Source organism: Coturnix japonica, chromosome Z (assembly GCF_054131305.1).
Source record: "Coturnix japonica strain WE chromosome Z, WE-NBRP24, whole genome shotgun sequence".
Classification (NCBI taxonomy): domain Eukaryota; kingdom Metazoa; phylum Chordata; class Aves; order Galliformes; family Phasianidae; genus Coturnix; species Coturnix japonica.
In genome coordinates, this window is record NC_140702.1 from 12,459,729 (window position 1) to 12,475,229 (window position 15,501).

The 15,501-nt window shown below is 45.8% G+C and overlaps 1 protein-coding gene across 5 annotated transcripts in view; it reads right to left on the reverse strand.

Annotated features, from left to right (window-relative positions):
• Positions 1 to 548: 548 nt before the first annotated feature.
• Positions 549 to 15,501, reverse strand: part of MUSK (muscle associated receptor tyrosine kinase) — a 39,782-nt gene continuing 24,829 nt past the window's right edge. The window contains exons 9-15 of one of the 5 annotated variants that reach the window (XM_015849892.3): positions 14,781 to 15,047; positions 10,261 to 10,436; positions 10,018 to 10,038; positions 7,724 to 7,910; positions 7,231 to 7,422; positions 3,512 to 3,660; positions 549 to 1,677 (exon numbers count right to left, since the gene is read on the reverse strand). In XM_015849892.3, coding sequence (XP_015705378.1) covers positions 1,001 to 1,677; positions 3,512 to 3,660; positions 7,231 to 7,422; positions 7,724 to 7,910; positions 10,018 to 10,038; positions 10,261 to 10,436; positions 14,781 to 15,047 — 1,669 coding nt within the window. In that variant the 3' untranslated portion in view covers positions 549 to 1,000. Of the gene's footprint in view, positions 1,678 to 3,511; positions 3,661 to 7,230; positions 7,423 to 7,723; positions 7,911 to 10,017; positions 10,039 to 10,260; positions 10,437 to 14,780; positions 15,332 to 15,501 lie in introns of those variants that run through there. The other 4 variants (XM_085530194.1, XM_085530193.1, XM_085530191.1 and 1 more) reach the window with 4 other exon arrangements.

Below are 15,501 nucleotides of genomic sequence, written 5' to 3' on the forward strand. Positions count from 1 at the left end.
GTTGTGCTAAGGACTATGGTTTAATTGGGAAATATTGGTGGTAGGTCAGGAGTTGGACTGGATGACACTGGAGGTCTTCTCTGACTTTGGTGATTCTGTGAGTCTACGAATCTATGCTTCTCCCTGATCTCCACATGGCAGGCACTGTACTGCAGGCATAGGGAAATAAAGAGACCAGATGGGTGCAGGATTGAGCCTTTAGGATGAATTTGTTCATTAACAACCAATGGCTTTGTTGTAGAACAGGGTGAGAAGACTGGCTACTATATACAGGACTTTTGGTGAGATCTGAGCAAAAATCAAATGACCCTCAGTGTGGAATTCTCTCTTTTGAAGATAAATCTTAGGACAGGATTTTGTTTAACATGACATACTGGCTACAGCCGGTGGTCCTGCGGGCTCCTGATTTGACTTTGTGTTGTGTCCATGAGCAACAAACAGAAAAAGGGAGTTAAAAAATCAATGGACTATGCCCTCAGCAATATCTTTCCTCTCTAGAAAGAAGTGAGCATGCAAAAATAAAATGGTAAGCAAAATCCAAAACAGGATTGATTTCTGCAATCTTTTTTTCTCTCTCTCTCTCTTTTTTTTTTTTTTTTTTTTCTTACAGGTAGTAGTTGAAAACATATAAGGAAGGGAACAGAAAGTTAAAAGCCAAGTGCATAAATGCAGAAGAACAGGGATAAAACTGCTGGGAAGGGAAGTTACCCCAGGAGGAGGTTGGTCTGCTTTGCCTGGGGAACTCTGTGCTCCTGGAAATGTCTAAAGCAGGTCCTGAGCTAACACAGCCAGCTCGCCAACCAACCCAAGGAGCACCAGCTTGGTGGCTGGGAGCTATCCCCATAATTTGGGAGGTACAGTCCACCTCAAGGAGGGGTGAGGGTGCAGTCCACACCCCTTGCTTGGTAGAGGAACAAGGTGTTTCTCCTCCCACTAAATCAGAGCTTTGAGCTCAGGAGTCTGCAGGCAGGTAGACATGAGAGCCTCCTCACCGCACCCCTCAGACCTGTGGGGAGGCCACAGCCCTCTCATACATGCGCTCCAGGATGCGGTGGATACTGGCAAAGCTTGGCCGGTCAGCTGGCAGCTTGCTCCAGCAGAGACGCATCAGGTTGTAGAGCTCCAGAGGACAATTGTCCGGGCAGGACAGGATGTTCCCATCCCTCACATAGTAAATGACCTCTTCATGAGCCATCCCATAGTAGGGCTGCATGCCGTAGGAGAAGATCTCCCACAGCACCACTCCATAGGCCCACACATCAGATTCTGTGGTGTAGCGGTTGTAAAAAATGGATTCAGGGGGCATCCAGCGGATGGGAATGGCATCATTCTCATTGGCTTTGTAGTAATCAGCTGAATACATGTTCCTTGAGAGGCCGAAGTCAGCGATTTTGACCACCATGTTCTCCCCCACCAGGCAGTTCCTGGTGGCCAAGTCCCGATGAACAAACTTGCGCTCAGAGAGGTAGGCCATTCCTGCAGCCACCTGCTTGGCAATGCAAAGCTGGCTGGTGCAGCATAGTGCCAGTGGATTGGGGAGGCAGGCCCGTGCCTCCAGGCCACCCTGCACCAGGCTGCAGAGGTTGCGGGGCGAGCGGTCGCGCAGGTACTCATTGAGATCACCATAGGCCATGTACTCAAACAGCAGGCACATGGGTTTCCCAACAGCACACACACCTGGAAAAAGATAGATGCACCATTCAGGCCATTTGTAAAGAAAGAAGTTTCTGCTACAGCAAGACTGAAAAATATCCAAAAATATTTAACACAAAGCAGAGATTCCCAAGAATGTGTGTGGGGACAGAGGAAAATGTGAAACATGCAAATACCATCAAATATCATCATGTTTCTCTGTGTCTTTGAAGATCCTTCAACAGCAATCTAAATCCAAGTGTTGTGAGAGACACTGCCAAGTAACTAACTCAGCACTACCAGTGGGCACGTGCTTGGTTCTACACCAGCTTTATCAGGGTGCAGCACGAGCTGTGGACTCTCCTCCCACAGTGCAACAGTGACTCAGCTGCATCATGCTGGTTTGTAGAGAAGCATTCACCCAATGTTTTCTAATGATCTACTCATGTGTTTCAGGTCAGACACACCAATTAGATGTACCTAACATACATATTTTACACGAAAATTTTGAAATAGGAGAGTCTGTACTGTATTAGTATTGTGTGTGCAAAGCTTATCAGTTTATCATTTAAATTCACAAATTTCTTAACCAGATTTACAGAGAGCACAGTATCATAAAGCCAGTTAGAGAGATAGGCAAAAAGCCTTATGTGCCTGCTATTTAACTTGTCAAGCAGCAAAAGCCAGCATTTGAAGTGTATGTGTTTTGCTTCCTTAGGGGCATTCATTTAGCAATTGGTGACCCGGCTTATTGTGAAATCTGAAGTTCATGTTGATGATCTAACATGTGGATCTTTGAGAAAAGAACAGATAGCTGCTTCCAGTGTGATAAAATCAGGATCTGAAAAGCATGAGGAGAGTATGTGAGGGCTTTGTAGTCTACGTTGTGCTCTAAAACGTGTCTGCTCTCCCCACAGCCCCTGAATGTGAGACAGGTTTGTTCCTGTACCTTTGACTTTGCCTGACCTACAATGTGTTGACAATAAACACAGTGTTTACTTGAGATTGGGGCATTTCCTGCCGTTCTCTTCTGTTGAGAAAGTGCTTATGTCAACCCAGTTTTCCCAGACCTGGGGTTTATGCACTTCCAGATTTTGTGGAATTTCCTACAGAAATAAATTAGGATCTCCAGTGCATGTTCATGGGGATCAGGTCTGCCTATAGCAACCCTGGGTGGGACTGCCAGGTGATGGCAGTGAGCAGCATCCACTTCAGTCAGAAACTAAAGATTTGCTGAAATAAACTCCAGCTGACAGCTTTCTTTGAAGAGGAATGACCTATTAGCCAAGTTGTGGAACCAAGTCTTTCTAAAAAGCCCAAGAAAACTTAGTTTTGTTTTAGCTGTGAAGGGAGGGGAAGGAAAAGATTGTCATTGTGGTTAGAATTTTTGTTTGTTTGCTTCACTTTGTTTTTCTAATGCTGGTGAATGTTCAGACATGTCAGTAGTAAGTGGGATCCATAAAACTAACAAGACGTGCTTGTTTTTTTTCTTAAGGACCCACAAAATAAACTGCAGCTCCAGGAAGCCCGTGTCTTCCCTGTTAGACATCTGCCCCAGTGATACGAAGCTGGAAGCAGATCTAAGCAGCAAGATGGTCAGCAGCAGGCTCTAGCACAGGGTGAGGAGTCTTTGTTACAAGGTGCTGTCCTGCTAAGGCAGCTGCTTAAGGCCATTTCCAGACTTGTTCTGGTGAAGAATCTAGCAGAGCATGCAGTGACTCATAGCAAAGCTCACCCCTTCTGAACAAGCTATTTTCTCAAATAGAACAGTCCATCGTCACTCAGCACTGGTCATGCATACAGGTTCAGCCCTATGCCCCTAGCAAAACTGCAGTAGATTTGCAGAAGTGCCCCATACACGGACACCTTGTTCAGATACCTAAGAGCTTGACGATGTTTGGATTGTCAAATTCAGCCATGAGGGCTGCCTCCCTCTGGAAGTCGGCCTGCATGTCCGCAGATGCTTCCTCTTTCAGCATTTTCACTGCCACCATTGTGAAAGATTCGTATGGCAGCAGTCCTGGGGCCCTGGAAGAGAAGGAAGCATCGATCAGAGTTGCACATATGTGAAACACAGGCTGTTCCTGGTATAAAATGGTGAAGCACCGACTCAAAATTCAACAGGGGATAGACAGAGAGGTACACCTCTAATTTAACAAGCTTGAAGCCCATTCGCTAATTTTGGTTCCATTTAATGGAATGGAGCTGAGGTCTGACAATTAGTAATGCTCCTGCAAGTGCTGTAAAAATAGTTGCCAAGTAAGAAGGAAGAATGCACAAATATCCCCTGTCAAGAACAAGCTCAAGTACCAATTCACTGTGTGAATCTTCAGCTTTAAGCTACTAATCTGGAGGAAATGGAGTTTCTTGACTCCAAGCAATCACAGGCTCATTTTGTTTCACTATCCACAAGTCAGTCTACCCTCAACAAGTTTAGTTAAGCATGCTTGCCAAAGATCCGGGGGTAGTGCTCCCAAAGCATGGCAACTTTCCGTGCTTCAGATGTGGGTCAAGCTTCAGATATGCATTTTGTTGCCCATGCCTCCTCTTCCCTGAGTCCTGCAGTTAAGGCATGCTCCTTAAGGGCAGCTAAAGCTCATGAACAGTGGCACCCATTTACAACTTGTGCTCCTGCCTGACTGCCTTCCCATTGCTCAAATGCCAGGTTACTTTACTGCTCAGTAGTCACAAGTGGAGGTTCAGATTTCCAAAGCAAACTTCCAGTTTCCTTGTCGTCTACTCCAGACATATGGTAGTTGCAACAGATGCACTCAGATGCTGTAAATGTCAAATGTCAGAAGATGGCAGGATGCCCATCTAGAGAGGAATCTCACAGGCAGCTGGACCACAGCTGAAGGGCTTGGACAAGGAGATCCGGCATGCCAGAACGGAGGAGCTGGTTCCACATTTGTCTACTACTGCCTCTGCTATAGCAAAATGTCCTACTTTATTACCCTGTGCTGGCTGTCAAGGTTCCAGTATAGCAGGAGAGGAGATGTCTTTTAATGCACCCACTGCTGCCTAATCGCAGCACCTGAGAAAGTCATCAGCAATGCTCTGAAGAAATCAGCAGAGCAGTTAAAAGGAGAAACAGGAGGGCATTTATCTCTTCCAAGCAGCCTCATAGTAGATTTCCTCTCATCACTGGCTACGAGAACAGCACAACAGCTTAATATTGCATGCTTTGCAGAAAGAAGCTCACCCTGGGCAAAAGACTGAAGTTCACCCATACGCCTGCTCTCCAATGAAATCCTGTAGTGTACACTCATCTGAATGTGATTTAAGTGAGGTTAAGCTGCACAGAGCTTTTGCTGTTTTTACAGAGCCACAGAAAATGCACTGTACAGGGAGAAATGCTCTGTGCGCAGTCCTGGCAGGCAGCTGCCAAAGTTGAGCCCCTCAGTACTGAAAAAATGTTGTGATCACGAAGGGATGGAGGTACATGTGCATTGTTTCTTTGGGTTTCTTAAACTAACACCTATGCTGTTTCTCATCTACATTTGAAACAGCAGATAAACACACTTTGAACATAAAAGAACATAAAGAGATCTGTGAAAGAGGGATCTTGCCACCCTGACCCTGACCCAATCCTGGTCTTTGGGGCAGCCTTGTCTCCAAATGAGGCCTAGTCAGGATGGACCTGCACTGAGTCCCACATTTTGTTTTAAAGATTAAGGAAACTGGTTACTTCCTCAACCCCTTCAGTGTGTAGGAGCCCTCAATGGACATTGCAGCCTTTCAGGAGGAGCGAGTAAATGATAGCCAGACACTTCCTGTCCTAACATGTTGCTTGACCCAGGAGTAAGTAAACACTGAATCAGGCCTCACAGCAAGCCAACTGGCAAAGGCATCACTGGCACTGCATGCAGAGCTGTGTTTACAGGAGCGGGAGAAATATGAGACCAGAAGTAAGAAGGCTGCTAAACTTAGCTCGAGATGTCCACTTAACACATGTGGACAAGTACATTTTATTCATCTGCGATGGCAAGGTAAAGGTTTGTGTCATGATGGACCTCGTGACCTGGAGGGATGCGCAACCGATGCTGCTGGATGTCAGTACATCAGCCTCTGCTGGTCTGAGAGCTGCACATAGAAACACCATGGGCTAAAATTTGCCCCAAGAATATAACGCATGCCCTGCTGTCACATCCAGGAGAAGGCTGCAAATGATGGGGCATTCTCAACACTGTGTCACGGCCAGAACAAGGACTGCTCTGCACCCAGGCAGCAGCTGTGACACAGTCCTCACTGCTTTGTTCTCGGCTCCAGTTCAGATGCATTCAGCTCAACCATGCAGGCTAACAATCAATCACAGGCCAAGCATCTGCAGTTTTCCCACTGTCTGTCCTTTAAATTTTTGTTATTTTTAGCTTGCTCTATATTAAAGTATGCCTGCGTTTCTTCCATATCTCTTCACATGGAAAAAAAAGATCATCTATTGAAATTGTTTTCTCCACTCTAACAATGATTTAACTTGCCCATAACTCATATCCTAGTGGATATGTCCACAGCATAACTATAAATGCTGAAAGTATCTGCACCTATGTCTGCTTTCTGCACAAAGAGTCCTTCAGCTTGGAAGTTACTGGGAGCAGTTCCACCAGGCAGGTCATGGTTCTGATAGTCCCTGGTGCCTTTGGTCATACACTGCTCTAGACAGTGCAGTGACAGAGTCAGCTACATCCTGGAGTCATTAGCCCCAGAGGACAAAGATTCACCCTGAGCAAAACTGGAACTGGGCAGTTTGTCTATCTTATTTCAGGAATTTAGAAGGGGATTTTCTAAGAGCAGATCAGCCAAAGGTTGTCCTGCAGGCATTATGGAATCTGTCAAGCACAACAAGATGCCTTCCATTCACCCCAGTCTGAGCAGGATTGGGTTCAACTCCGGGTTTTCAATGAAACATGTTTCACATATGAAGAAATACGTGACCTCACCTCCCATGAGGTTTAACAGATCTGGGACCTCGTCTTATGCCTTAAATTTAAAACAGGCAACAATGGCCATGAATTCCAAGAATAAAGACTGAGTAAGTAAGATGCACACGCACACAAAAAGGATGTTGGATCAAGTAGGCTGGAGTTTTAGGGGATTTTTTGTTTAGTTTAGTTTTGCCACTGAATCAAATGGAAACTGGATCAGGATCTAACTGCATCATGACACATTGCCCTCTGTGGTACGTACTGGCCAATGATGACTTTGTAAAGGAGCACGCCGATACACACTGTCAATTTGCAAACACTGGGATATGCAGGCATTTCACAATAGGTCACATGCCACAGCCAGTACTGTTGGAAAAAATTAAGCATTATAAATTTAGCTAAGCTTTTACACCAGGCTTTGGTGTGTGAGTATGACACAGTACCTACTAGAGAGAACAAGGAGGTTCATTTGTGGCATTATATTAACAAATATCAGTGGGAAGAAGTAGCCACAAGAAACAATTACGCAAGCTTGAGATTAATTGTTTGAGTCTTCTACTAATTTTGGTTAGGGTAAATGAATAAAGGATTTCTGGTGTCCAGACAAGCAGATGGTCAACTGCTTATTTCTTCCAGGTACCCCCATACGGAGAGGACTCACACATGGATGTCTTACCTTGCTTGGAAAACTCTCCCAAATGCTCCTTCCCCAATATCTCTCACATATTCGATATTGTTCCTGGGATACTCCAAGCTGAGTAGTTTGGGATTAAGGAGAAGAGGCATCCGCTGGTACATGGGATTAGGGTGCAGCCGGTCCAGGAGGAGTTCAGAGGGCAGAGTGGTGAGTGTCGGAGTTTCTGACTCTCTGAAACAACAGAGCAGTTGTTGGTCAATGTGCATGGCTCCTGATCTACATCTGTACCTTGGGGTTGGATTCTTCCATGATGGGAAAGAGAAGTACAGCAGGGCTGCTGAAAGAACCTTGCAGCAGCCTCACATCATTTCCCTAAAAAGCCATTAGGCTACTTTCCAAAGAGGGACTCTTCAGAACTTGCACCAGAGTGGCGATGGGATTCTCCCTCCTGCAGGAATTTGCAAGACCCGGAAACAGGCAAATTCTGTTTCAGAGCAGTATTTATTGCCTTGGACTGAGTCCCGAGCTTTACCTTTTCTTGTTTTTCCACTGCTTTCGGTGACGGCAGCAAACAACGGTGATAATGCCAAGAATCACGATTAGAGCAAAGCTGGAGATGATTGAGATGATGACATTCATGGAGTATGTGGAGGAATAAGATGGAGGAGGAAGATTTGGTGTCTCTTCATTTGGTTTTCTTGTTCCTAGTGATAACGATGCTGTAATGCAAACAAAATCAGAAGATGGTATCTATTCTATGGGGATGGGTCTTTCTCTCAAGATGTACCTGTGGCTCCCAGCATGCATAGAAACCACAAACTAAAGGGAGCTACAGATCTGAAGCAATGGTATCAGCACAAAGCACAATTATTCGTAATGAAGAACGTGCCATTGACGTAACATATGGAAAGCTTACTATGGCTACAGAAAACGTCAGCGGGAAATCTAGGGAAGATTTTCACTCCCAGAATAAGTTCCCAAAACATAAATGTGGGCATCACTTATCCTCAGAGGAGAATTTAATGCATGCTGGCATAATCCAGGAAGTAAGAGGGACAACAGAGGAGATGCAGCCTGACACATGTAGCATTTGCTAGCTAATTGTACGGAAACTGCTGACCATGGATTAGCGTTCTGGTTGATGACGTGCATTAGGGTCTTCTTGTTAGATGCTGCATTATTAACCTTATTAAATCAATTAGTAAGTCAGCAAACAGTGTTGTCATAGTTTATTTTAAACTATATTGAAGTTGCAGCTCAAAATAAATAAATAAATAAATAGACTAACACAGGAAAAAACCTGTCTCATTCTACAACAAAGATTTTTTTAAGTTTTTCCTCTTCATTAAAGGTTTGCATGAGGTTTGATCCAGCTTGAGACACAAGCTACACATTTAAATTCACTCAAGCAGATTGTCCTGTTTCTCCTGTAGGAGAAACATTGATGATTGATTAATTTTTTGCAGGGCTGCAGTTCTAATGAGATCTTTGTTTAGAGCACCTGAGCACTTCAGTAAAGACCAGTGAAAACTGCAGTTCTTCAGCACCTCACAATGGCTGCCTGCTCTTTTCCTCTTGCATCACCTATTCCACACATGATTGCTGTAATGGAACCTCAGTTTTCTGTACACCTATAGGTGCCAGGCTGTACCCATGGGTAGCAGAGCATCACCGGGTTTACTGTAAGCAGACTTCAAACATAAGGTTGAAACCCTCAGTTTAGAAATGGCTTCAGACCCCATGACAACGCTTGGCTCATCACAAATCCAAGGTAAAATGTAATTTGAGCTTCTTTAGCTGGTACATAAGCTGTCTGAAGTGTCTGTAGCGCTGCAGAAGTATAAAATTTTGATGAACTGCCTTAAAACACAGCTGTGGGCCTGAACCCAATGTTTTCAATGTCAACCATTAAAAGGCAGGGAGAGCAATACCTGAAATCCATCTGAACTAGTATCTGACGTGAAAAGAAGCCTTTTTGCACTGAATGTGACATCAGCGTGACACCTTTGAGGAGCAAAGTGGAGAGGGTTGGGGGGCAAAGGGAAGCATCACTGTGCCCTCGAGGGGCTGAAAGATACGAGTGTCCCATAGGTGGACATGCTGAAGAAGGAGAGCCTGAAACTGCTATGTGCTCCTGGCACCCTCCTCAAACTCTGTTCCCCACTGAAAGCATGGAACTAGCAGAAGTCTCAGCTAGAGATGGCTGGGATGTGTGGGTAGTTTTGGAAGGACATTAGAGAAATGGCTCCAGGGACAGCTGGAGGCAGCTGGAAGTGGCACTGGCATATGTTGCCTGGAGAAGCTGCGGGTGCCCCATCCCTGGAGGTACTCCAGGCCAGGTTGGATGGTCCACGTTCTAACCTGACATGCTGGGTGGCAGTGTTGCCTACAGCAGGAGCTCAGGGCTGGGTGGGCTTCAAGATCCCCTCCAACTCAGCCAGTCTGTGGTTTTGTGATTCTATGTCAGTAACCACATCAGCGACAGCATGTAAGGGTGGGACTGCCCTGACAGCAGTCTCCAAAGTGCCAGATGCAGCAAAAAAGAAAGAGTGGGTAGAAAGGCAGTGTAGCAACTGGAGGAGATCTAAAAGCACCATCATTCTCTCATCACCTTCAACAACTACCAGCCCACGCTCTCCCTAAAACCTGTGCAGCTGGAAATATGTTTCCCTATGCCTTAGCTGTGAGAGTTCAGTCATCCTCTGGCAACAGCCTGAATCAAGCCAGCAAAGACCAGTACAAAACACTATTAAATGCTGTTCAAGCTGCATCTTCAACAAAAATGCCGTGCCCACCCTCTTGAAGATCCTGGAGAAGTCTACTTACTGGTTATATTCTCCTTAAAATCTGTGAAAAGACAAGACAAGGTGTAAGGATGGGTTGTGACACAGCCAGGTGCTAACTGCAGAGGCACAGGCAGGATGGTTCCCACTTCGCACACCACATCTGACCTCTGAACAGCTACTGAGAGGCTGTCAGGCCTTCACTTTGGCTGCAAGTCATGGGTGTCACCATACCCTCCTCACCAAGAAAGCAGCTCTGCAGATGATAGGCAGCACAGCTCCTTACCAAAGAAAGGGATATGGGTGCAGGCACTGGGGTCCTGGTGCAGGCTGGGCAGCCTGTTGCACTCGGGAAGAGCGAGCAGCATCAGCCCCGGCTTGTAAATCCCACGCTGAGAGTTTTCCTCCATTGAGAGCCATTCCTTAAAGCAGTAGAGATCCTTTACAGCAAGGCAATTCTCTCTACATTATTTTGCAAAAAACAGTGAAATACAGCGGTCAATGGCTTGATAACAGCTGCTGCACCTAGCGGTGGTGTGCAGGGGTTATTCAGGCTGACAGAAAACCATTAGTGGGGCTGTGCTTCCTTAAGCCAGTCTGTCTGGCTCATAAACCATAAAGGAAACTGCATAAAATGTAATAGCTTCCTTTAGGAAACCCACAAAGCTACATTTTTAACGAAGCAGGGTTATGCTCAAGACACAACACACATCACAGACTGTGAGGAGTTTCTTCCCATCGTTTCCCAGACGTTTACTGCTGTCTTCTAATAACAAACAGCGTGTCTGGGAGTTATCTTAGCATTTCTGATACATCCTGAAAATCTCACCTGTTGTTCATAAATTTTATACAAACATGCCATCTGTTCAAAACAAGAGGTGAGCTGCAAATCTTAATCTTTTCTAAGCTAAATATTTGCCTACGTTTTCAGTCTCACAGAACCAGCCACCCAATTACCTTCTTTTCTCTGCCTTTCTCTCCCCTTTTTTATCTGCCTATCTGCAGCAACTTCTGTGCGATGCCAGGTGAAATAAGAGACCAAACTGCCTCTTACCTAAAGTATTGCCTCCCTAACAATTTAAATATTCACTGGCAAGCCATACTGTGTATGTTTAAATGTTCCTTAGATCTGAAGCTGTTTTGTGAAGAAGGCCAAGGCAGTAATATCTGCTCTAGAAAAAAAAAAATAAATAAAACATAAATGAAACTGTGCCATACTGGAAAGTTTGACTGTTTGTTGTATTAGTTAATTTGTCAGAGATTCGTTTATTTATTCACTCATTCTTGAGAGCCTGAGTTGCACAACCAGCTTTGAGGTAATGTACAGAGATGATTTTTTGCTGAACTCAGCTGCTGTCCTTTGAAGATGCATGTCCTTCCTGACCAACACAGAATGACACAGTTATGCAGGAATACACTGCTGGCACCCATGCTGAAGGCTTCAGCCAAATTCACCACCTGGCTGGCTGATGCAATTTCATTACTACCAACAGCTCTGGCAAGAGTGGAAGGTCGTGATCTTCAATGACAAACACCATCACTGCAAATCTTCTGCAGCACCAGAAGGATGGAGGCCTCTGGATATTCTTCCAGGGTGGCAGATCTTTTGCAATGGAGGTGGAAGCTCTTCACATCTGCAGGCTGAAGCTATAGAAAACCCAGCTGCCTTGCTCTTGTTTTTATCCACATCTGGTTAATTCCTTCCTCACTTCCATCAGAGCCAGAGCGCAGGAAGATGGTGCAATATATAGATGTCGTTTTTTATGTTAAACAACAATTGGAACAGGAATGACCTTGTGAAGTTTTTAAAAAATAATAAAAAATAAAAAGTTCAGATTAGTTAAGGAAATGAGAAAACCTGGCATCTGAGGCACTGTCTGACACAGAGGGACCTGGATTGCATTAACTGCCTTCACTCCTGAAGACAGAGCATCCTTGAACAAGCCTTGTGTGTGAAGTGCAGCTGCAAAAAGCCAAAGGCCTGCAAGACAAAGACCTCTGCAAGTCTTTCCACTGCCTCTTTAGAGGGAGGTAGTCCTCAGCCCCATGGCTGCTTCTAGGGGAGCACAAGGCAGCCAGAGGGAGGAGCAGTCAGCCTCCTGCAGCTGAGATCATGCCATTGTTATAGCACTTAATTCCCAGCAGCAAGAGCTTGATGAGATCATATGCAAAGATTACTTCACAGTATTATTAGAAGTTTTATGTAACATGACAGAGAGACAAAGACCAGGAGCAGCCAAGGAGGACAGGTGGGCCAGCAGCCCACAGAGGGCTGTTGAAGAAAAGAGAACACATGAACCTGACAAAAGTGAAGGATTTCCCAGCATAAGATTGTGCCCCACCACTTCACATCAGCATTGACTGTAATGGAAATGGAGGGACTTCCTCCTAATATCACTGAAAAGCCCATGGTAAGAGCCAGAAGTAATCAAGAATTATGAGATGAAATATCGCTTTTCCTTTCAAGTAGGAAACCTCTTATCCTAATCAGTTTGCATCTGTATATATGGAAAGTAAAGTTTTTCCCATGTTGTTTTCTTCTGTTTCACTTCATCTCATTTTGCCAGTGTTTATATTTATAAAAGGCTTGCTCAGTACGTTCTAGCTAACCAGCTTCCAAACCAAAATGCACAACAAAAATTACACAGGAGAGAAGAAATGGTACAAAATACAAAAGTGCATGAAAATATACCAAGGGAAATCTGTCTGTCAAAAACGAGGTGATTTCTACGGCCTCTGGGACAATCAAATTTTTACTCTTGATGCAGTTCAGCTGAAAGCTGGTGTTGTCTAGACAGTTTGAGCAGAGAGGTATAAAGCTGTCAGTAGAAAGCAGATAAGATAACTGGAAAGCGACCAAGTCTGTGCAAAATGCTTTCAGGAGACCTCTGAGGTCTCAACCATTCAGAAGGACAGATGATGTCTGAGCTATCAAAGCGTGGGGCAAGGGCTTCGGGGAAACTTGTCCAACCTATGGGCTCTGGTAACAGAAACCAGAGGAACACTGTCCCAGGGCTCCTGTCATGAAGAAAGCCATATTTAAATTCACAATAAAATCACTGAGAAAAATTCTTAAAGGAAAAGAACAAATAGATGTATCTGCAAATTGTCTAGTGGATTTGAAGAAAGACAATGCCAGACAGATCTGTTAGTATTCAGACACATTTGCATAGGCTTTGCCTGCTAGTTGAATGCCCTTCTGTGATTTGCACCAGCCAGCAGTGTCCCAGGAGGGCAAGTCTTCATTCACACCAGTTCTAATCCCTGTTGGGCCACCCTTGAGCAGGGTGAAATGAAGCCAGTGCCTTACTCAGCCCTCACTGACATGCTCTGTGGAGTGCCATGCAAAGTCCTTCACTGACAAATGGGCCAGGCTTGTGTGGCTCAGATATAAATACTATCACACATCTTGAAAATAGGCAGGGAGATGGCGTACTTGAAGGGCACAATGATAAAGGGCAGCACATCAAGGCAGAGGGGAGGAGTCAGACAACAAAAAGCAACCTCAGCACCTGTCTGCAGGATCATTTGTGGATATTTGCAAATACGCTCCTTTCTTAGGACACACACTGCAAGTGCTCTGCATGAGGAACACTGAGCAGCTCATGCAATAAGTGGAGAACACGGTGCACTGTCAGGCTCCACGCTGGTGTTTTCCTCTGTGCCTTTGTCTCAGAGTTGTGGAAGAAGAGATCAGAAAGTCCCTGAGTGCAAAGACAGTGTGCCAGAAACTTACTGTCCCAAAAAGTCCCTGCGTAACTGGAAAAATAATTGCCACTAGACCACATCTGGCCCACATCCAGCTGTCGGAGCACTGCCCCTGTTCCTGCTGTGTCTGCAGGCAAGACGTGCATTTCAGTCATGGCACCAGAACTGGGGGCCACTCTCCTGATAAACACTGATCTGAATAATCTGTTTTAGGACACGGTCCATGAGGGACAAGCGCTGAGTGCTGTTTTTAGGCAGGAACGTCAGCTGCCCAAATGCAGAGAAAAGGGCAACCAGACAGCAAAAAAGCAAGACCTATGGAGAGAATTTGGAGAAAGCTGGTTTATTCTGGGCTGAGGAAAGCTTCTTAAAAACTTGCTGCACAGAGGAAGGAGGAAGCTCTTCTCAGTGGCTGCTGGAGTGGACAGACCGCAATGGGGAGGGCTGCCCATTGGTCTGTACAGCCTGTGTGCCTGGGACGTGCCACACAAGCACCTGTCAGCACAGGATTAGCTGCTGCGTGAGATGCTTTGGACTCCGTGGGTCCTTGCCAGGTCTGTTTGGCTGCACATTCCTCTGGCCATCAGAGGGTACGTGTGCCAGGGGGGAGGTTTGGTTCAGCGGGTGCAGTTACACTGACAGTGTCTCCTGCGTGGTCTTTTTCAATTCCATTGCTGTGGTGATGGGAAGTGCTGAATGATCAGTGTCCTGCCCTGACCACATCTGCTGCACATCCATATTTAGTCAGAATTCTGAATGTGCACATTTCTGATAATAGTAAGGACTACACACTGACCTAGCAAGATCTAACTGATGGCAATATGTTAATTACTTACATCAACAACGCCATTCAAAGGGATGTATCTTTTCAACAGCTGCCACAAAAAGCCTGATTTAGCACAGATCTCTGGGGCCTGGAATTCACTCTGAACCCCACCCCTGAACACTGAAACAGGCCCTCTCTGTGCATGCAGAAGGGAGAAGAAAGGAAAAAACACAGCAATCCAGAGGGCACAGTGCTACTGCATGACTGGGCAGACTCTAACCAGCCACATGCCCACAGAACAAAAGTGGAAGAGGAACACGTTGTTTCTTTACCTGCATATGGGTTTTGGGGCAGGCCCCACTCCCGAGGGCTTGCACTCCTGGAAGATGTAGTTACACAGCAGGGACTCTGCGGCAGGCTGGCAGAACGGACTCACCGTTTTCAGCTCCATCCAGGCACTGTGAGCAAGCAGCTCTTGGGTCTCCTCGGGGTCAGCATAGGAGGAGTTGAAGAAAACAAGAGCATTTCGTGACAGGATGGCACTGCACACCTCGCCTCTGTATGTGCTGCAGTAACCTGCATCACCCTTATAGAGTTTGCTGTCAAAGGACAAGAGCAAACACACAGGGTAAACCCACAACCCTGCACCAGAATGGAGAGGAGGGTGCCAGCAGGGGTTTGTGAATGCACCCAGGTCAGAGGGCACTGCCCCTAGGGCACACCTGGGAAAATGACCCTCCCTGCTCTGAAACTGGGTGGGGGGAGCTGGGAGTGCAGCTGTCCCCATTGCTCACCCTACCAGTGTAACTGGGGTCAGGGAGGTCAATTCTCAACATGCCAACCATTTGGAGCAGCCAGCAGAGCTATTTGTAACCCTGCCTTTTACTTCTCTGTCCAAATAATCCCCCATTGTCAATGCTCTGGGGTGTTGCTGTTTTTCTTAGGAAAATGGGACCTGCATGGGTAACAAAGTACACAGGATGCCCCAAATTCTGCTTTGCAGATCTTGCAATCAGCAGGTGATGCCCTCTGGCCGTAGTTTAGCCATACTGG